Source organism: Prionailurus bengalensis, chromosome D4, assembly GCF_016509475.1.
Source record: "Prionailurus bengalensis isolate Pbe53 chromosome D4, Fcat_Pben_1.1_paternal_pri, whole genome shotgun sequence".
Taxonomy (NCBI): Eukaryota; Metazoa; Chordata; class Mammalia; order Carnivora; family Felidae; genus Prionailurus; species Prionailurus bengalensis.
Genome location: NC_057359.1, coordinates 80,302,146 through 80,325,233, shown reverse-complemented (window position 1 = coordinate 80,325,233; position 23,088 = coordinate 80,302,146). Strand labels below are relative to the sequence as shown.

The window sequence follows — 23,088 nt, the reverse complement described above, 5'->3', positions numbered from 1 at the left end:
AAAGTTTTAACATGCAATCTTCTCCGAAGATGATTAGGCATAAAGCATTGTCAAAAAGCAACTCCCAGGGGCGCCTGGGTGGCGCAGTCGGTTAAGCGTCCGACTTCAGCTCAGGTCACGATCTTGCGGTCCGTGAGTTCGAGCCCCACGTCGGGCTCTGGGCTGATGGCTCAGAGCCTGGAGCCTGTTTCCGATTCTGTGTCTCCCTCTCTCTCTGCCCCTCCCCCGTTCATGCTCTGTCTCTCTCTGTCCCAAAAATAAATAAACGTTGAAAAAAAATAATAATAAATAAAAAATAATAATAATAAAATAAAAACAAGCAACAAGTAGGAGAGTTAATGAATCTATTTTTCGGGTTTGATTTTTCCTTAACACCTGATGTCATTTTGCTTTATTGTGAATTTTTTCTTTCTTCTAAAATAGTAGGCAGCAAACATTCTGTTTAGCGAATGGGGGCAAATTGGGCTACTCAGTGTTTCACTGTATTTGAATAATGTTAATACACATTAATTTTCAGAAGCCAATTGCAATTTGTGCTACCTGATTCTCTAACTACCTGGGAAATTCAAGGTGTTGGCATTTCAAACAGTGGTAAGCAAACTTAAGTTGTATGCTCATTTAAGGAGTGATTTTGTTAGCAAAATGTGGTTTTTTTGTTATAATTTATAAACTCACCCAGCACTTCAGTGGTGTCATTTGTTAAATATCTTTTTAATATACTACAAAAAGACTTGGATATGCCCATATCTCTGACCATATTGACGAGCATTTTATAAATGCTAATGTCCATTTCCCATTTCCTTTGTTTTCTCAGTGACTGGGAGCTTGAATAGAGTTAGAAGCAAATGTATTACTTTTCCCTTGGGCTAATTCCCTTTTGTGGTGATTTAGTGGAGGTACTTTATAAATCACTTCAGGGTTGGTTTCACCTGTTTGTATTTTTTATTTCTTTAAAATCGTGGTTTCCACAATCAAAATTTTATACCCATTAAATAGAGCCAATAATGCATATCCAAAAAGAGATTTGGTACTTGAGTTGATAAACATCCTCATGCCTTAAATAGAATTAAATATTTGTTGGAGAAATGAAGTTTTCTGTTAATACCAACAATTATTGAAATAAAGATCGGGGCGCCTGGGTGGCGCAGTCGGTTAAGTGTCCGACTTCAGCCGGTCACGATCTCAAGGTCCGTGAGTTCGAGCCCCGCGTCAGGCTCTGGGCTGATGGCTCAGAGCCTGGAGCCTGTTTCTGATTCTGTGTCTCCCTCTCTCTCTGCCCCTCCCCCGTTCATGCTCTGTCTCTCTCTGTCCCAAAAATAAATAAAAACGTTAAAAAAAAAATTTAAAAAAAAAAAAAAAAGAAAGAAAGATCAATGAGTGGAAAATTCAAGGACATGACAGTACAGAGAAAAATATGATACAGTATTCCTTTTTCCTTGAAGGAAAGCAATTCTTAGACGTAGTAGTACTAATAAGGCATTAATAGGAATTCCCTAATATGCCTCTACTTTGCTTTCCCTTTGGACCAAAGGTATATGTGTTGCTGATACTCTCAAGGCACAGGTGTTCAAAGATGTCTTCCTGGAAATGAATATACCATATTCTGTTGTACGAGGGGAGCAGATCCAGTTGAAAGGAACTGTTTACAACTATAGAATGTCTGGTATGCGGGTGAGTAGGTATTTATGGTATGTTCAGATAAATGGAAAAAGGAAGAATTCTCTGATTTTATATGAATTCTATTCATGGAATGATCACATACACACACAAAAACACAAAAATTCAGCTCAGTGAAGGGATGAAGAAAGGCAGACTTAAGACACGTATTCTTATAACTCCAATTTAAAGAAGAATACAAGTCTGTAAGATAATCAGTATACTGTGGAGGCTCAGAGAAAGGGCTTCACAGGCAGTTCATTTATGTCCCTGGATTCTGAGTTTCTTCATCGTCTTGCATCTAACAGCCCTTTCCTTCTCTCTGTCTTTACCAGTCATGCTCATCTTTGCTTTGTAGATGTCCGGGTCCCCTCTGAAAGTTATTTCAGACATTGCACCGTTACTTTGTAGCTACAGGTCTGCACATCACTGAAACCTCCAATCCCTTGACTTCGTCACTCCTCTGTTATCCATTAGCCCTCTGCTGTCTTTACTTCGCTCCTTGTTCAGGTTAGAATCCATAAACTACCACTATAATCATAAACCACCCTAGTTAAAGTCACGTTAATTCCCCTAATTCTCTCTCACTCCTGGGTACACTCCCTGAAAAATTCCAACCATGGTTGGACCCACCATTTCTCTTCTTTCTGCCGCACACAGCTAAATAGAGAATTACGCAATAGGGTGACTGATTTCATTTGAAAATCACAGTCACAAAACTTTATATGGGAACTCAGTGTGTCCAAAAATCTAACTATAGTTTTTATTTATTTTTTTAAATTTATGTATTATTTAATTTACATCCAAGTTAGTTAGCGTATGGTGCAACAGTGATTACAGGAGTAGATTCCTGAATGCCCCTTACCCATTTAGGCCATCCCCCCTCCCCAAACCCCTCCAGTAACCCTGTTTGTTCTCTATATTTAAGAGTCTTTTATGGGGGCGCCTGGGTGGCGCAGTCGGTTTAGCGTCCGACTTCAGCCAGGTCACGATCTCGCGGTCTGTGAGTTCGAGCCCCGCTTCAGGCTCTGGGCTGATGGCTAGGAGCCTGGAGCCTGTTTCCGATTCTGTGTCTCCCTCTCTCTCTGCCACTCCCCTGCTCATGCTCTGTCTCTCTCCCCAAAAAATAAATAAATGTTGAAAAAAAAATTAAAAAAAAAAAAAGAGTCTTTTATGTTTTGTCCCCTTCCCTGTTTTTATATCATTTTTGTTTCCTTTCTCTTATGTTCATCTGTTTTGTATTTTAAATTCCTCATGTGAGTGAAGTCATATATTTGTCTTTCTCTGACTAATTTTGCTTAGCATGATACCCTCCAGTTCCATCCACATAATAACTATATTTTTTAAAAAGCTCTAATTTCATTCTCAGCGGTTTCCAAAAAGTTTGCTTACATGCTCTCTAAATGCTGAGGGGAAAGCTATGTACCCCATTGACATATTTTGAATTAGCTTCTAAAATTTTTTATCATAAGTTCAAAAAATATGCTAATCTATAACTTTTGGAATATTTAAATATTAATATTTTAATGAAATGGTTATATCAAATTTCTAAATGTATATAGCAGAATCTAAATGCCATAAAATTCCATTTTAATATACCCAAATAAACTGTAATTACCAACAGATTAAATACCAATTCCTCTTTGTGAACACATATTTCCATTTCACTCTCCTAATGTTGTATATGCTATGCTTGAATGTTTTCTATTGATCACCCTCATACTATGATGCAAAAAAAGTAGATATTTGAAATCAAAATATTTTTTTAAGTTTATTTATTTATTTTGAGGGAGAGAGAGCATGAGCAGGGTAGGGGCAGAGGCAGAGAAAGAGAGACAGTGAGCACAAGCTGTGGGGGAGCAGAGAGAGGGAGAGAGAGACAATCCCAAGCAGGCTCCACACTGTCAGCATGGAGCCCAATGGGGGCTAGAACTCATGAGCCATGAGATCAAGACCCAAGCCAATACCAAGATTAACCAACTGAGCCACCCAGGTGCCGCTGACATTGAAATATATTTAAATTCTATGATTATAAGACCCCAAGTGTCAAGTAATTGCTTGAGGATTTAGTTTAAATTGTATAAGGAATTTTGATACACATTTCTCCTCTGCCTTAGAATCTAAGGGATTATTTAACACTGTAAAGATATCAGGGAGAGTTTGTATCCAGACAAACATGGTCCAGGCATACTTTCCTTATCATAAAGTGTTTTAATGTAACTGTTTACTGGTGATATTTCAGTTCTGTGTTAAAATGTCTACCGTGGAGGGAATCTGTACATCCGGAAGCCAAGCCATTGGCCACCAGGGCATAAATCCCTCCAAATGTCTGTCCCAGAGAGTAGAAGGTTCCTCCAGTCATTTGGTGACCTTCAGCGTGCTTCCCCTGGAAATCGGCCTCCACAACATCAACTTTTCACTGGAGACTTCACTTGGAAAAGAAATCTTAGTAAAAACATTACGAGTGGTGGTAAGAAAAATACGCTTTTTCTGATTCTTTTTAAAAACACTTTTTTCATAGAAAGGGAATTAAGAGTACACTTAACCGTGATGAGCACTGAGTAATGTATAGAATTGTTGAATCACTATATTGTACACCTGGAACTAATATAATGATGTATGTTGATTACACTGGAATTAAATTTTTTAAAAAGAAAGGAAAAGAACAATAACAACAAAAAAACCCAACTTTTTTCAGTCTGAAAAAAAATGTCAGCAACTTGTCACTAAGTGGTTCAGAAAGAACACAGAGAAGAATAATGTAAATGTAATAAAATGGTAACATTTGTGGGAAACTGGGGGGGGAGGTTATCTCAGATTTTCTTTTTACTATTATCATACCTTTTCCTTAAGTCTGACATAGTGTTTTAAAATTTAAAGAAAACAATGATACTTGCTTATTGTAGAAAATATAGAATACTGAAAAACCACAGAGAAGAAAATTAAATCACTGATAACTCCCACACCCAGAGATACACAGCTTTAACAATTTGGTATATAGCCTTTCAAGCTTTTTCCCCCTAGCACATTCAGAAGGTCTTAAAATCTATGTGCCAGACATCATGCCAGGTATTGGAGATATAACAGTAGATAAGATACAGCCCATGCATTTACAGTTTAGGATTTATAGTCTACAGAAATTTTCCATTTACAACTGAGTAAACAGGGTAAAAAAGAAAACTATCATTTATTAAAGTACTATTTACCCACATAGTCTGTTGAGTGTTTTCATGTTATTTTACTAAGATTAAGATTCTCACCAAGAGTCACATGGCTAGTTAATGACAGAACTGGGCCTTCTTGGGTCTTCATTCTCTGATTTCTGCTTTAAGCCATGAAATCACTTCAGTAAACATGTACTGACCTATTTTGTCCAAGGCATGCTCTATGCATCCTTGCATGGTGTTTCCATGCACAGACTCTGAAGACAGGCTCTGTGGGTTTGAATCCTGGCTCCACTGCTTACAAGCGGTGTGACATTGGATAAGTTTCTTGATTTCTCTATGTGTCATTTTCCTCATCTATCAAATGGGAGTAATAATATCATCTACTTCATAGAGTATTTTTTGAGGTTAAATGAGCTAATACATACAAAGCACTTAGATCAATTACCTGGCTTATAATAACTTCTATTTACATATTTGCTCTATTATGAAAATAGCCAGAAAATCTTATCCTTGTATGTATGAATGTAAATATTTAAGCATATTTGACCTTTAAAAAAATGATTTTTCAATCAGAAAGTGGTCAAGTTGATCCAAGAATTCAGGTCATATAAATTTAATTATGTTGTTTTGTCATTTGAAGGGGGCATCCAAAATCCAGTGAACAAATTAAGTTACAGTTAAATGAGGAACAAGTTAACTGAAGGAGTTAAGTTTAATTATATTCTTGACTGAATGTTTTCTGCCTTTTTAGCCAGAAGGTGTCAAAAAGGAAAGTTATGCTGGTGTTACTCTGGACCCAAGGGGTATTTACGGTAGGCGAAATGATTTTGTATTTTATATGTTATCTTTTGCCCTAGAAATTCAAGTGTATAGGTAACCTGAAACACTGTTTTTTAAAATGTTAATTGTCTGGGGGTGCCTGGGTGGCTCAGTTGGTTGAGCAACCGACTTCGGCTCAGGTCACGATCTCACGATCTCACAATTTGTGAGTTCGAGGCCCATGTCGGGCTCTGTGCTGGTAGTGTGGAGCCTGGATCCTGCTTCAGATTCTGTGTCTCCCTCTCTCTCTGCCCCTCCCCTGCTTGACTCTGTCTCTCAAAAATAAACATTAAAAAAATTTTTTTAATGTTAATTGTCTGGGATCAGAAATACCACTTCTTAGTTCATTGACATTCTTGATAGCATGTGTTATACTGTAATCTGAACGTGTTTAGAACAAAGAAAAATAATTCCATTAGTTTTAGTGCAAAGCATTGAAATAGTAATAATTACATGATTTCTCTTATATATTAGTCATTTTGTATCTATCACAATAATAATTTACAATACCTTCTTATAGAGCCATCAACCCAAAGAACACCTAAGAAAAAGTCATCTATGTGCTAATTTAACATGCATGATGTGAAAACACAAAAATGCTGATTAATCACTTAACTAACCCATTCCTCGTTGTTCCTGCTTCCCTGATTTTACCCATCAATAAAGATATTCTGAATCTTCTCACAGAATTTTGCAAACATTTGAGCATCTAATCAAGGCCTAAGTATATACATACATGAAATAAATATGTAAATATAAATACTTATATTTATAATATATATATGAAATTTAGAATGTGTTCAACTAACAATTCTTTTCAACAACAAAGAAGACAGCCTTCCATAGTCCTTAGTAAATGGTTAAATTTTACCTTATTATTGCATCGAATCATTTTCCTTTTCTTGCAGTGATATAGCAATGAGAAAAAAAGTTTACTTACACATCAAGAAAGCCATTTCCTCTGAGAAAGCAAAGAATTCAGACGTTTACATTTAAATCATCTGAGAATCATAAGCATTCTAAGGATGACTTCAACAGAGTAACAAAAAGAAAAATTCATCCTACATGCATATGCTAACTTTTTTCTTTAATTTTATCTTCCCACAGACCTTCTTCCAGCCTGTCCATTGTGAAGGATCTGTGGGTAGAGATATTACAAATCCTGAGGTTTGGGGCCTTGTGCAGTTAAATCAAGCCTCAGAGCCACTGTGTCCTTTGGCTTTCCTTCCTTTGTACCTTTAATGCCTCCTGTACCCAAAATGGCCCTGTCTTACACATCCCAGGCGTGGACATCAGGGCCACAAGATGGGAATCATCTTTTATCTGGAGATAAATCTCTCCATCAAACATCTTGATCAAATAAATAATATGTCTGTGTCTCTTTCCAATCTTGCCATCTGATTTTTTCCCTTATTGTTTGAGACAATTTAGATTTAAGCAGCTTTGTTACTTTCTGGAGAGCTAAATAGGGTAAAGATGACAAGTAATTCTGTCCAGTTGAGTTTGGAGATTTTATTAAATACTTCCAATATTTATATATTGGAATTTCTATACCAGTATGATACTTTATACAATTCCATTTTTTAAGTGTTTGTTTGTTTGTTTATTTATTTTTGAGAGAGAAAGAGAGAGAGTGTGAGCTGGGGAGGGGCAGAGAGAAAGAGAAAGAAAATCCCAAGCAGGCTCTGCACTGACAGAGGCAGGGCTCCAACTCACAAACCTTGAGATCATGACCTGGGCCGAAGTCTGACACTTAACTGACTGAGCCACCCAGATGCCCCTAAAATTCCATTTAAAAAAAAGGCTAAGACGTATTTGGAAAAGTAAATGGACAATAACATCACTGAAAATTTGAAAAACTGTATGTCAGTGAGAGAGAAGGAAGTGTCAGAGCAAATTGTAATTAAAATTGCATGACATCAGCTTAAAATGAGAACTAAATTTGGAAACTCAGTCCCACGAGCCCTCATCTTGACTTCCTGCTTTCTCTCCCCAACGAGCCCTTTGCCTCCAAATCCTTTCTTCCCTCGGCTGCAGGGAGCCCGTCTCGCCCTCCTCTCTTCCTGGCACACACCACATCGTTGGCGGTCAGGGCAGGCCCCTCTCATGCTTTCTCCCTGCATTGCTGACCCCTACTCTTAGTTCCATTCTCTTCCTGGCATGCACTCAAATCCTCGTCTACATCCTATTCTGTGTCGCAAGTTTGTAAACTCAATACTATGTCTTAAAGAAATAGCCACTGCTTCTTACATAGTGTCTCAGAGTCTATTCCACCACAGTTTTTCTTAGAGACAGATTTTCCAGCACCATAAACCATGCTGAACATCCTTACACGTCTCCCTTTACAGATCCGCATCAGCCTTTAGCTGGACTGTATATCCAGAAGTGTGACCCCTGGGTCAAAGGGCATACATATCCTGAATATTATTTACAGCTGTCATATCGGTCTTCAGAACCACTGTGCTGCTTTCAGATCCACCAGCATTGCATAGAGCTTGTCATCTGCCTATATCCTTACCAACACTTGGTATTATTACCTGCATCTATAAAATGTGCCGCTTGGGCATACAATATCTCGTTGCTTTAATGTGGAGTCTTCTGATTACAAATGATTTTTAACCTTTCTCCATATGTTTATGGGCCATTTGCGCTTCCTATTCTGTGAATTACCTATTCTTATCTTTTGCCCTATTTCCTATTTGCCATTTGGGTTTTCTTGTCTATTGATTTTTGTCTCTGATGTGCTTGCTTTGGTAGCACATATACTAAGATTTTTGTCTCTGGTGTACTTTTTTGAGCAATAATTTTAACAGGAATCCTTTACTCTGATACGGTCAAATTCATTATAATTTTACCTTAAGGCTGTTATATATTTGGGGGGTAATCTTTAAGAAGTCTTTCCCCACCCTTAGTCCACAAAGATAATGTTGTATCCTATTGGTTTTATAGATTTAACTCGTAAATGTTTTAATCTCTCTGGCATCTACCTTTTTTTTTTTTTTTTTACAATTTTTCTAATGTTTATTTAGTTTTGAGAGAGACAGAGCACAAGTGGGGGAGGTGCAGAGAGAAAGGGAGACACAGAATCCAAAGCAGCTCCAGGCTCTGAGCTGTCAGCACAGAGCCTGACGCGGGGCTCGAACTCAGGAACTGTGATCACTACCTGAGCTGAAGTAGGACGCTTAACCGACTGTGCCTCCCAGGGGCCCCACCTCTGGCATCCAGCTTCTTATGTGATGTCTTGATGAGTCTTCTATCATGCTTTCTGACAAAGAGTAAAATTTACTTCTCTTAGTTTTAGTTTTCTCTTCTGTACCTTTCCCATCTGGGAGCACAGTTGCTAATGAGAATTGAGATAGTCAAGGGTGGGCATCAGTGGAAAAATAGTGGGGGATCGAATTTAGATAATTTCAGAGAGCCTACTGTCATTAAGTACAATGTATTGAGCATGAACTGTTTGCCAGGCTCTTTGTCTGTATTACTTTCGCCCTCATAAAAACCCTTGGAGGAAAATGTGATTGCCTCTGTTGAACTGAGGAGCACAGTGAGGCATAGAAAGCTGAAGTGTCCTGCCCAGTGTCACGTATAAAGTGAGCTCCTTCTGAACCCCATGCTCTTTCAATCACACCGCAAACCTCTTAAATGTCTTCACTGAGTTTTATTTCAATATTATATCCTCGGCATTTATTAAAGGTTAGTGAAGAAAGAAGTTACCTGAGGAACATTCCTGTCTCTTCTGCAAAGTCCTCTGGCTTGTCCATTGAATGGCAAAAGGTCACTATTGTCTGTTAACATCTGCCCTGTGCCAGGGACTGTGCTAAATGCTGGGATTACAACATTTAATAAGAGATGGTTCCTGCCCTCAGAGCTTTCTTGGAAAGACAATAGTGTGTGTGTGTCGGGGGGTGGGGGTCTCTTTGTGGTGACTGCTGTGGGCTCTGCAGTAAAACTTCCTGAGCTCAGATCCAAGCCCCATCTGCACAGCTCTGTGACCTTGAGCAAGTTGCTTTCCAAACCTCAGTTTCCTCATCTATAAAATAAAAATAATGACAATAGACTTGGCATACAGGATTGTTGTCAGATCCAGTATAACAATGCATTTAAGAGCTCAGCAAAATGCTTGTTCTACCAATAGAATGATAAATGTCATTTTTGTGAAATAAACCAACGATTAAAGTAGAAAAATGCTCTGATACAGGTATGCTAAAACTCTGTTATTGCGCATAGAGCAAAAGTGTCTAAGTTAAATCAAGCGAGATTGGAAAGAATTTCAGGGCATGTTTCCCAAAGGAGATAATCTCATGTACCCTTGACTAAGGAATTACTTTAGTTATTTTTAGCTTTCAGTTCTGAGAATAATTTTCTCTCTTTGGACAAAACGGCGTGCTCCTTTTTTCTGGTAGATAAAATTTATATATCCTATTTATTTCCTATCTTGTACTGACCAGGAAGCTTACAGTTAAATTGAATGCTCTATTTAAAGAGATTATATAAGCCTAGGGTTTGATAAAAATCCTTGATTATTTTTAATTTCCTTTTTAGATTTTAATGTTATTATAAAAGAGTCTTTTAAAACAATTCCTTGGAAGCTGATATATTATAAATAATCTGCTACTGGTGCTCCCTCAAGAATTCTGTGTAAATCCAATAATTTTTTTAAATGTTTATTTATTTATTTTGAGAGAGAGAGGGAGGGAGGGGCAGAGAGAGAGCCCAATGCAGAACTCAATGTCATGAACCATGGGATCACGAACTAAGCCAAAATCAAGAGTCAGATGCTTAACTAGCTGATCCGCCCAACCACCCCAATCTAATTTTTTTTTTTTAATTTTCAGGTGTCGTTAGTAGACGAAAAGAGTTCCCATACAGGATACCGTTAGATTTGGTCCCCAAAACAAAAGTCAAAAGGATCGTGAGCGTAAAAGGTAAATTGACATATGCCATTTTTATTTCTCATTTCACTTTATGCTTCGCACTACCATCAAATATCCTCGTGATTATTCTGTTTCTCCTCCTCTTTCCTCAGCAGCATATACAAATCCATCTCTACCCCTTCCACCTTCAAACCTCCAACCACTTTTCCAACCGTCTTCTTCCACTGGCCTGATTTAAATAGAGGTTCATGCTCCCATGATGGAGGGTGGGGGGCTGTCATTGACCCAAAGACTTCTCTAAAACTTTCCATGATCTTAGCGACCACTCTTGCACCAGACAAGGCTCTTCGACATACACGTGGCCTCACCAGGGGTGTACTGCTCTGCTGAAACACAACATCAGTCCCAAAGGGGTTCTCTTCCTTCTGGTACATTGGCGGAAGGAGAAGCTTTGGTGGGCTTTCCCTCGTCCCTAGCCTTTATAAGTCAATAACATATCATTAAAATAATAGAATGTCCTGACTACATTTTAGCTCAGAGAGAGCCCTGGACTCACAGAATGTTAGTACTGGAGAAAACTTTTAAGCTTATTTATTTATTTTGAGAGAGAGAGAGCGTGCAAGTGAGTGTGAGGGTGGGAAGGGCAGAGAGAGAGAGAGAGAGAGAGAGAGAGAGAGAGAGAGAGAGAGAATCCCAAGCAGGCTCCACGCTATCAGCACCGACACAGGGCTCAATCTCACAAAACTTGAGATCATGACCTGAGCTGAAATCAAGAGTCAGATGTTTAGGGGCACATGGGTGGCTCAGTCAGTTAAGCTTCCAACTTCGGCTCAGGTCATGATCTTGTAGTACATGAGTTCAAGCCCCGCATCGGGCTCTGTGCCGACAGCTCAGAGCCTAGAGCCTGCTTTGGATTCTGTCTGTCTGTATGTCTGTCTTTCTCTCTCTTTATTTATCTCAAAAATAAATAAACATTAAAAGAAAAAAAAAAAAGTCAGATGTTTAACAGACTGAGCTACCCAGGCACCCCAGGGAACAACTTTTCTAATCATGTGCGATCCTATTGGATGTGTAAATACTGGTTTGCCCAACATTGCATGGTGAGTTATGGACAAAGCCCTCACAGTCCAGGCTTTTGCTTTCCTTTGTGGGAGCAATTGATTAATAGGGTCTACAATGTCTGAAGCTATCAGGTTGAACGACAACTAATTTTCCATGTCCTCTATGCAGTAATCTGCCCACTACATTATACCATCTTACCACCATATTTGAGTGGTTATTTTTAAGGCTATTCTTCATGTTTCTTTATTTTTTGTTTTAATTTTTTTAATGTATTTTATTTTAAAGAGAGAGCAGGGGAGGGGCAGAGAGAGAATCTTAAGCAGGCTCTATGTTCAGTGCAGAGCCCCAGGTGGGGCTCAATCCCATGACCCTGGGATCATGACCTGAGACAAAATCAAGAGTCAGACACTCAATCACCTGAGCCACCCAGGTGCTCCTTGGTGTTTCTTTTAAATCCATATTCCTGACCAGATCTTTTTTGTCTCTCCCCAGCTAAGAAGGAATTCAATTGCTTAGATAAAAAGGAAAGAACAGAGAGAGTTGCTCTTCTCTGTATTAAAAAAAAAAATTTTTTTTAATTTTAGTGTTTATTTTTGAGAGAGAGAAAGACAGAGTGTGTGGGGGGTGGGGGAGAGAAAGAGAGAGGGAGACACAGATCCTAAAGCAGGCTTCAGGCTCTGAACTGTCAGCACAGAGCTCGACATGGGGCTCAAATTCATGAATCATGAAATCATGACCTGAGCCGAAGTTGGACGTTTAACCTGCTGAGCCACCCAGACACCCCAAGTCTGCTCTCTGTTTAAAATATACCATTACTCAGAAGTTGATAGCAATTGATTTCGTCTACCTTGAGTTTTTGTTTGTTTGTCTCTTACAGGACTGCTTATAGGAGAGGTCATGTCTACAGTTCTGAGTCAGGAAGGCATTGACATTCTTACCCACCTCCCCAAAGGGAATGCAGAAGCAGAACTGATGAGCATTGTCCCAGTATTCTATGTTTTTCACTACCTGGAAGCAGGAAAAAATTGGAACATTTTTTCTACTAAGTCACTTATTCAAAACCAGAACCTGAGGAAAAAATTAAAAGAAGGTAAAAAAAAAAATCCATTTTACACATTATACCTAAAGATCTTGTGGTTCTTAAACCAATGGTGCCATTAAACCAATATATAATTTTATGAATTATACAAACACATAATTGTAAAAGCATTTCTACAAAAAGAGAATCGTGAGGTAGATGCAACTACATAAATAAACACTATTTTCTGTAGCATTTTGGCTTAACTTACCAAAATGCCTGGACGAGAGACAAGACATCTGCCTTCCAACCTCTACAGAGCACTTCCTTACTTCTTGAACGAGCTCAGAATGTTCTACTTGATAATTCCCCATTCAAGCAGTTCACATACTTCTTTTGAGAAATTTAACGTTGGCCACAGAGCACATGCGTGCTGCCCAACACCGAAGGAAGTTTACCATTCCCAGGAGCTAATAAAGCACTCTGTGAGTAGAGATAGAGGTCAGTGAAGCACTGTGTTCTTTCTCTGGTGCCTCGTAGGGATGGTGAGCATCATGTCCTACAGAAATGCTGACTCTTCTTACAGCATGTGGAAGGGTGGCAGTGCTAGCACTTGGTGAGTATAAAGGTTTTGATTTGCATTTTCATAAAATGGTTGCCTAACTAACTAAAGAATAACGGTCTTGATGGAAAGTCCATTCATCCAGTTGCTCAGGCTAAAAGTCTAGTAATTTTTCATTGCCCTCCTTCTCTTACAAGCCACATCCGATCCAGCAAATACTTTTGGCTGTACCTTCAAAACATATCCTGAAGTTGGCTGCTTCTCACCAACCCCATCACACCATCCTGGTCCAAGCCACTCTTGTTTCTTTCTTTCTTTCTTTCTTTCTTTCTTTCTTTCTTTCTTTCTTTCTTTCTTTCTTTTTCTAACTTTATTTAAATCCAAGTTAGTTAACATATAGTGTAATAATGGTTTCAGGAGTAGAATTTAGTGATTCATCACTTATGTACGACCCCCAGTGCTCATCCCAACAAGTGCCCTCCTTAATGCCCATCCCCTCACCCACCTCCCCTCCAACAACCCTCAGTTTGTTCTCTGTATTCAAGTGTCTCTCATGGTTTGCCTCCCTCTCTGTTTTTATCTGAATTTTCCTTCCCTTCCCCTATGTTCATCTGTTGTGTTTCTTAAATTCCACATATGAGTGAAATCATACAATATTTACTCTTCTCTGACTGACTTAATTTGCTTAGCATGATACACTCTAGTTCCATCCATGTTGTTGCAAATGGCAAGATTTCATTCTTTTTGATGACCAAGTAATATATCATTTCTTACCTGGGTTATTGCACTAGCCTCCCCTTGTCTTTTGTCTTCAGCCCTTGCCCTTCTTTGTCTATGCTGAACACAGCCGCTGGAGTGACCCTGTTAAAACATAAGTTAGGTCACGTCACTCGAAACGGTTCAGGAGCTTCCCAACTTACCCTGGGTAAAAACCAGACTTCTTACTGTGAACTACCCTACCTGGTCTGGCCTCGCCTCACCTCTCCAACTGCATCCCTCACTTCTCTCTTTTATTCCACGCAAGCCCTACTGGCCTCTTCGATGTTCCTTGAACCTAGCGGGATGCTTCCACTTTAGGGCCTTTGCACTGACTGTTCCCTCTGTCTGAGATGCTCCTCCCCAGGCATCAGTGCCTAGTTCCCTTACCTCCCTCAGGTCTTTACCAAAAGTCACCCTCTCAGCGAGGCCTCTGCTAATCATTCTAATCTCATTCTCATCCCAACATTTCATCCCAAGCTTTCCTTTTCTCCTTAAAATTTGTCACTAACATTCTTACTTATCTCACGTGTAGTCTATCTTGCCGCTAGAATGTACTCTCCACATGGGCAGTTCCAAGTGTTCCTCGTGCCTGGTACATACCTGACACATAGCAGGTGCTCACGAAGTGCTTATTTAGTGAAGCATGATAACCTCCTTATTTCTGATGATTTGAAGGAAAGACCATTGGAATTAATTGAAAGGCTACAAGGCAATCTGCTTTCAAAAAAATGCTATCATGTGCTGACGAGATATTTAATGAAAACATGGTGTTCCAGGTGCCTTGTAGATTCAACTGTGTGAAACACTTTTAAGGATCTGACAATCTACGGGGCGCCTGGGTGGCTCAGTCTGTCGAGTGTCCAACTTTTGCTCAGGTCATGATCTCACGGTTCATGGGTTCTGTGCTGACAGCTTGGAGCCTGGAGCCTGCTTCCAATTCTGTGTCTCCTTCCCTCTCTGCCCCTCCCCTGCTCACACTCTGTCCTCTCTCTCTCAAAAATAAATAAACATTAAAAAATTAAAAAAAAAGAACTTTACAATCTGGAATAACTGACTTTTATATTATGCCCTTTTAACTACTGACAGTCCCCAAGATTTCATTCTTGACCCTCTTATTTTCTGTAGTTTCTCATTGTGCAATCTCATCCTAACCCATGGTTTCCATAATTTCTACACAGGTGATTCCCTAATTAATGTCTCAAGGCCTAACTTTTTTCCTAAGCTCCAGATCCATATTTCTAGGGATCTGGGAATCAAAGCCCTTCAAACATAATCCATGCCAAATTCATTCTTTTGTTTTTGTTTCCTTAATATGTGGGCAGCAATACTCTATACTAAAGTTTGAATCTTCCCTTTCCTTTTTGTTCTATATCCAATCAGTCATCAAGTCCCATGGATTGTACCTTAGAAGTGGGTCTAACCATGTGTGGGTGGCACATCTTAAAAGACACATAGACCCCTGGAACATGCCGACTGGAGGATACCAACCAGGATGCAAGGGGTTGGTGTTGGTGAGACTGGAAACCAGCACAGCAGCAGCTGGGGACTAAATGCCTGGAGAACAGAAAATCCCCTTTCCCCCCAGAAGATACAATAACCTCTCAGTAGACACCTCTCAGTAAATACCTCTCAAGAGTTCTAGGCAAGCCTGAGTTCAGCCAGAAACACAGAAATATCTGGGTACTTTCCCAGACCCAACTCTACAAGTTCCTTGAGAGAAACATATACACAGAAGAAAATGGTCAGTACTTGAATACTTTCAAAATATTTTTTTGAGAAATATAACGAAGATACAAAAAAAGTATGTAGAATAATGCATCATTCCTTGTAGAAAGAAAAATGAAAATAAATTTCTTAAGTGAGGGTGAAAGTCAAGTGGGCTGACTTTCAAAAGCACCTGAGGGGCCGAAGAGTGGGCAGCTCTTGGCAGCTCGGAGAGAGAGAACGGGAGCGGGAGGAGGGAGTAGAGGCGTTGTGGGCTTATGAATTAGATACTCTTACGTATTCTTTGAAGAGATCTTAGTAAAGACTGGCATTGCTTCAAAAAGCAAAAACAAAACAAAACAAAAAAACCAAAACACCTCAGTAATCATGATAGCTCAAGCTTCCTTGTGAGGTGGTGAGTTCTGCATCAATGGCATGGCTCAAGGAGAAGCGAGGCAAACGCTCCCATGAATGTTGGGGAGGAAAATTCAGGCTTTGGACAAGACTTTAGATTAGACAGCTTTACCCATTTTACAATCTAGAGTTTTAGGATTTTGCTCCTCAATGTCTCAAGTTCATGTGTCCATGCCCTGACTCAAAACTATTTGCTTCCCCACTATTGTCTTTAACTTTAGAGTAATTTTGTTTTTAATCATCAGGCACCACTTTTTAGTTTGTGTGCTGGTCAACAATACTGCAATCACAAAAGATGTGCTGTTCACATTTGTTGACTGAATGCTTTTGGAGATCTTCCTAAAATCTTCTCTTCCTCTGTGCAATGGTGACAACTTACTTCAGAACTGTATGATTAAAAATATTATTTTCTTTTAAAGAATAAATATTGTATTAACTAAAACACACTATAAATTGGGAGCCCATAGGGATTGAACATCTAAATATTCGTCATGTGATTTTGTCTTAAAGGTTAACAGCCTTTGCTTTAAGAGTGCTTGGACAATTAAATAAATACATAGAACAGAACCAAAATTCAATTTGTAATACTTTATTGTGGCTGGTGGAGAATTGTCAACTAGAAAATGGATCTTTCAAGGAGAATTCGGACTATCAACCAATAAAATTACAGGTAAGGAAACCAAGTATACAGATTAGCAACAGTTTAATTTACAAGTTTGAGTTTTGTTCTCATCCTATTTTAGGAGTTTCAAGAAGAGAAAACATACGTAACCCTTTAAGAAACTCCTGTCATGTACAAGCAAAGAATATGAAAGTTCAGAAAATTCATTATAAGTCACATGAGTGATGTCTTTGACATCATCTTGTGTAACAGGCATTGGTGGCTCATGGGGTGTAAGTGCTAGAGATCTCAGAACAGGTAAAATATACTAATATGTCCCCACACCCTTGGTAGAGAACCTGTATGTGAAGTTCAGAGCCCTCTTACAGGTCAGGGCTGCAAGGTGTTGTCATGAAAGGCGAGACTCTATTTACATCCTGTTAGTAAGAGAGATTGGGGTCAGTTTGTTAAACTGCAACAAAGTGTTGTTTAAGGTTAGAATCTACTTATAAACTTGAATTACAAAGCAATTATAGTATCTCTCCAAAATGCCATTACAGTATCTTCTGCTCCTTAGAATGTTCCTTTAAGATTCAACAGCCTTTTTTTTATTTTATTTTATTTTATTTTTTTGCCTGACCTAACCCAATCCCTCCCTGGCTAACATGGGGCTCATAATGGTACTCTGCTGCACCAATAGCAGATTAGGACTCCCACAAGAAATGGAGGGCAACTGACACCATGCAGGTGCTATTTGAAGAGTAAAATACTACAACAATGTTTTACTTAAGATGCCCACCTACCAATCCATCCATCCATCTATCCTTATTTATGCGACAACCATTCACTGAGCACCTAATACAGGCAAGGGTCTATTTTGAGCACAATCTGGGAGGAGGTGTGGGAAGGATGGCCCGCCACAGAGAAGCTCACACACTGGTAAGGAAAGTAGGCTCTACATACTCACAACACTAATCTACATATAACTGTGTGTGTTCATTTATTCATACGAGAAACGCTTACTGAATGGGAACTAAGGGGTGCATGGTAGAGACACAACAGTGAACTAAACTAATGTGGTCGCTGAGGCCATAAAGCTTATGGTCTAGCAGAGAAGTCAGACACAAGCAAGTTATTTCAAGTGTGCGATGCATGTTAAGAAAAGGGAAATACAGTTTCACTGAAAGCAGGGGATCTAATCCGGTGTGGGGGAATTGAAGAAAATGACTTGGCCAGGACCCTGGGAAATACGTAGGAGGGAGGCAGGAAGAATGTTCCATCTGACGCAAACAGTGTGCCTGGCATTTTGAGGTGGAGAGGGAGGGAGGTTCACTCAAATAACTGGGGCCGAGAGAGCTAGGGGGTGAGTGGCGTGAAATAACCCTGGGGAGGTAAATAGAGGGCACTTTAGAAGGTCTTATAAGCATCACATTGGAATGTTACTGCCCTAAGAGGAAATAGCATGGGAGAACAGAGGTTGGATAGTGCTGCAGAGAGGAGGTGGCATTTTCACAGGGTCTTTTTTTTTTTAAATAGTTTTTAAAATTTTCCTAATGTTTATTTATTTTTGAGAGAGAGAGAGAGAGAGAAACAGAGTGTAAGCAGGGGAGGGGCAGAGAGGGAGACACAGAATCTGAAGCAGGCTCCAGGCTCTGAGCTGTCAGCACACAGCTAGACATGGGGCTCGAACTCACCAACCATGAAATCATGACCTGAGCCGAAGCCAATGCTTACTCGACTGAGCTACGCAGGCGCCCCATTAACTTTTTTTCAATGTTTATTGTTTTGAGAGAGAGAGACACACACACAGAGTGCGAGCGGGGCGGGGAGGGGGCAGAAAGAGAGAGACACAGAATCCGAAGCAGGCTCCAGGCTCTGAGCTGTCAGCACAGAGCCCAAGGCTGGGCTCAAACCCATGAATCGCAAGATCATGACCTGAGCTCAAGTCGGTCACTCAAGCAACCAAGCCACCCAGGTGTCCCTCACAGAGTCTTAAAGGAGGGGGAGAGTTTGTGGTGAAGAGGTATGAATTGGAGCTTCAGAGGGGGGAGATGAGGAGGAGAAAATCACGTGAACATATGCAAGTAAGAAAGACCCAGATCTTGCTGAGAAATGGCAAGCAGTCCTGCAGGACTGATGATGAAGGGAGAGGGCGAGATTAGGCTCAAAACGGAGATTAGACCCAGGTCATTTTACTGTGAGGATGCCATTTCATTCTGTTTTTAAAACATTGCTTACTTGTAGGGTACCTTGCCTGTCGAAGCCCGGGAGAACACCTTATATCTGACAGCCTTTGCTGTGATTGGAATTAGAAAGGCTTTTGATATATGCTCCCTGGTGGTAAGTAAGAGTTTCCTTTCTCCAACACCCATCCTCTGTTTCCTAACCATTTAGTGGGAGGGACCACCTTGAAAATAAATTTATGGCACAAAAACAGACACATAGACCAATGGAATAGAATAGAAACCCCAGCACTAGACCCACAAACGTATGGCCAACTCATCTTTGACAAAGCAGGAAAGAACATCCAATGGAAAAAAGACAGTCTCTTTAACAAATGGTGCTGGGAGAACTGGACAGCAACATGCAGAAGGTTGAAACTAGACCACTTTCTCACACCATTCACAAAAATAAACTCAAAATGGATAAAGGACCTGAATGTGAGACAGGAAACCATCAAAACCTTAGAGGAGAAAGCAGGAAAAGACCTCTCTGACCTCAGTCGTAGCAATCTCTTACTCGACACATCCCCAAAGGCAAGGGAATTAAAAGCAAAAGTGAATTACTGGGACCTTATGAAGATCAAAAGCTTCTGCACAGCAAAGGAAACAACCAACAAAACTAAAAGGCAACCAACGGAATGGGAAAAGATATTTGCAAATGACATATCGGACAAAGGGCTAGTATCCAAAATCTATAAAGAGCTCACCAAACTCCACACCCGAAAAACAAATAACCCAGTGAAGAAATGGGCAGAAAACATGAATAGACACTTCTCTAAAGAAGACATCCGGATAGCCAACAGGCACATGAAAAGATGTTCCGCGTCGCTCCTTATCAGGGAAATACAAATCAAAACCACACTCAGGTATCACCTCACGCCAGTCAGAGTGGCCAAAATGAACAAATCAGGAGACTATAGATGCTGGAGAGGATGTGGAGAAACGGGAACCCTCTTGCACTGTTGGTGGGAATGCAAACTGGTGCAGCCGCTCTGGAAAGCAGTGTGGAGGTTCCTCAGAAAATTAAAAATAGACCTACCCTATGACCCAGCAATAGCACTGCTAGGAATTTATCCAAGGGATACAGGAGTACTGATGCATAGGGGCACTTGTACCCCAATGTTTATAGCAGCACTCTCAACAATAGCCAAATTATGGAAAGAGCCTAAATGTCCATCAACTGATGAATGGATAAAGAAATTGTGGTTTATATACACAATGGAGTACTACGTGGCAATGAGAAAAAATGAAATATGGCCTTTTGTAGCAACGTGGATGGAACTGGAGAGTGTGATGCTAAGTGAAATAAGCCATACAGAGAAAGACAGATACCATATGGTTTCACTCTTATGTGGATCCTGAGAAACTTAACAGGAACCCATGGGGGAGGGGAAGGAAAAAAAAAAAAGAGTTTAGAGTGGGAGAGAGCCAAAGCATAAGAGACTGTTAAAAACTGAGAACAAACTGAGGGTTGATGGGGGGTGGGAGGGAGGAGAGGGTGGGTGATGGGTATTGAGGAGGGCACCTTTTGGGATGAGCACTGGGTGTTGTATGGAAACCAATTTGACAATAAATTTCATATATAAAAAAAATAAATTTAGTTTCAGGATCAAAGGATTTCAGAATTATGATAGGTATTAGAGACCCTGGGTAAGGTGAATTCAGTTGTCCAGTGTCACAGGCCAGCAAACTGTGGAGCTGACAGTAGAACCAGTAACTTGTGGCTGACATGGGAAAATGGCGGTGTCTCCTCTGCCTCCTGCCTGCATCTCTGGTAATGTTCTGATGCGGATGTGACTGTTACCCTACACCCAAGGCATCTCGTATTGTGGAACCTCTGAGAACACACGATAGCCTGTCTGCTTCTTTGGGCTGTGCCGTTTCATTTGCTTGGAAGTTGTGGGGAGAGAGGAGAGGATTCGCCTGCGTGGATCAATGTGAAGGACTCCAAGGGAGCAGGAGCTTCCCTGATCGGGGGAGAGACCATCCCACACTGAGGTCAAACGTGCCTGCTTACAAATCAGAAGCGAATGAGACATGTCCTTCAAACCAGCATAGAGAACAGACATGGAAAATCCCAAAGAGGGTTATAGGGTCTCAGCCACAGAACAAAATAATGTTTGTATTTTTTTCCAAGAGAATTGTTATTTATACTTAACGAGGCAAAACAGTCAACAAGGACAAGTTCCCAGGGGCCTAGAGGACAAGCTGACACCCACTGGTGCGTAAGGGAGGGGCAGTGGAACTGGGACAGGAGGAGCCAGGAGAGCTGACCACGACATCACTCCGGCTTCCTCCTCACGCACTTAAGTCGGGACCGAGTAATAGAGACGATGTTCCCAGGAATTCTTAGGATCAAAAAGCACTTTGGTAGCTTTTGGTTCTTTTCCTGCTATTTATGGTTTTCTTTAGTAAAACTCTGTTTGAAAATGTGAGTCTGTCCCAGCTCTGCCGAGGGGGAGTGGTGAAAGTCTAGGCCTGGCTTCTCCTTCCCAGGGGCTGCACCTGCTGCAGAAAGCAGAAACTAAAGGCGAAAACGTCTCCAGAGATGCTCTTTGCCAGGGGCAAAAGGCCTAACCCGGTTTGGACGAGCACGTTTTCCCTTCTGAGATTAGGCTCTGCTCCTTCTCCCAGAGGGTTTTGTTCCAGCGAGACACCATCCACTTCTATGAGGACAGTCTTCTTTCCACCCTTCGCCTTGCCTGCCCCAGGATGGTGCCCCCTGGGGTGGTTCGCATCAGTTGACAGGTTGAGGCTTGACAAACTTAGGTACCCTCTGTTCTTGTTTCCAGAAAATCAACACGGCTATCACTAAAGCTGACACCTTTCTGCTTGAAAATACCCTCTCAGCCCAGAGCACCTTTACACTGGCCATTGCTGCTTACGCTCTTTCCCTGGGAGATAAAACCCACCCGCAGTTTCGTTCAATTGTCTCAGCCCTGAAGAAGAAAGCTTTGGTTAAAGGTATGACTTATTTCACACAATTTTTTCAGCAAGCGTTTAAGCATGTAGAGTGTGCTAATTCTGTGAAGGAGGTTAGGGCAGGCAAAGTTGAGTAAGGCACGGTGTCTGCCCTCGAGAAACCAACCGTCACAATACGATATATTAAGTGCTGTTATTCATTCACGCAGCTTATGTACTGAGTACCTCCTATGTACCAGATACTGTTCCAGGTTCTGAGGATAAAGCAACAGACCAAAACAAAGCAAAACAAAGCAAAAAAAAAAAAATCCAGGTCCTTGTGAAACTTACATTCTAGTTATGGAGAGACAGACAAACATGGTAAGTAAAATACTGCATACAGTGAATAGGTTGGATGATTGATAGGAAGCAAAATAAAGCAGGGAAAGGAGACAAGGAGAAGGGGTAGGTTGTAATTTTAGATACAGTGGTCAGGCTTGAGCCTCACTGAGAAGGTGGTACTTGAGTAGAGACCTGAAGGAGGTGAGGAAGCAAGCTGGTGGATATCTTGAGGAATGTTCCTGATGGAGAAGCCGCATGTGCAAATGCCTGAGGCAGGAGGGTGCCTGGAGCTCCATGAATGACAAGGAAGGTCATATACAGCTTTGGAGGTCATCACAGGAGCTCTGCAAGAACCCCTGTATACAGTTGTGCAATGTAGACAGCCCCCACCCAAGCCAGTGAACTGAGGCTGAAATCCAGCCCATGCGTCCCCCTAGCCATGCATCCTAGTTTGGGTCTGCTTCTGCCCAGAGCAAAAGGTGCCTGTGTCTCATTCACATCAAGGTACTGGGTGGGTGGAGGGGAGGGGGGCAGTGGAAGCACTAAACCTTTAACTTCTGCTTTGAGTGAAAAGGGAAGGCATTGGAGGATTTTTTATCAGAGGTGTACTGATTACCAGTTTATTGCACTTTCCATTCTGGCTTATATTGTACTGAATTGGCTATATATGTATTTCATTTTGAAACATAAAGATACTACTTCCTATAGGTCAAGAGTAAAGAAATGGAAAGAGGGTAGCAGTGATCATTGGCCAGTGTGCCCATACCAGCATGGATATGGTTGGGTACTTCTGAGCCCTCTTCTGGCTGAGGTTTTCTGAAAGCTTAATAAATCTAACACGAGGTGTGTCACTATTTACAAGATTTTATTTCTGTCATCGTTTAAAAATGACTGAATCATAAAATACACCTCGAAACCACTTGTACAGTGCTTTTAAAATAACACAAAAGAAATGTCTTGGGTCTTGTAAGATAGGGATCATAAAAT

General features: G+C 40.6%; 1 protein-coding gene across 1 annotated transcript in view; it reads left to right on the top strand.

Annotated features, from left to right (window-relative positions):
* The window catches only part of C5 (complement C5), an 88,829-nt gene that overhangs the window by 41,230 nt on the left and 24,511 nt on the right, over positions 1-23,088 (top strand). The window contains exons 19-28 of the mRNA XM_043565226.1: positions 518-591; positions 1,532-1,671; positions 3,899-4,126; positions 5,575-5,635; positions 10,478-10,567; positions 12,456-12,668; positions 13,137-13,212; positions 16,546-16,705; positions 18,881-18,976; positions 21,651-21,822. Coding sequence (XP_043421161.1) covers positions 518-591; positions 1,532-1,671; positions 3,899-4,126; positions 5,575-5,635; positions 10,478-10,567; positions 12,456-12,668; positions 13,137-13,212; positions 16,546-16,705; positions 18,881-18,976; positions 21,651-21,822 — 1,310 coding nt within the window. The remainder of the gene's footprint in view (positions 1-517; positions 592-1,531; positions 1,672-3,898; positions 4,127-5,574; positions 5,636-10,477; positions 10,568-12,455; positions 12,669-13,136; positions 13,213-16,545; positions 16,706-18,880; positions 18,977-21,650; positions 21,823-23,088) is intronic.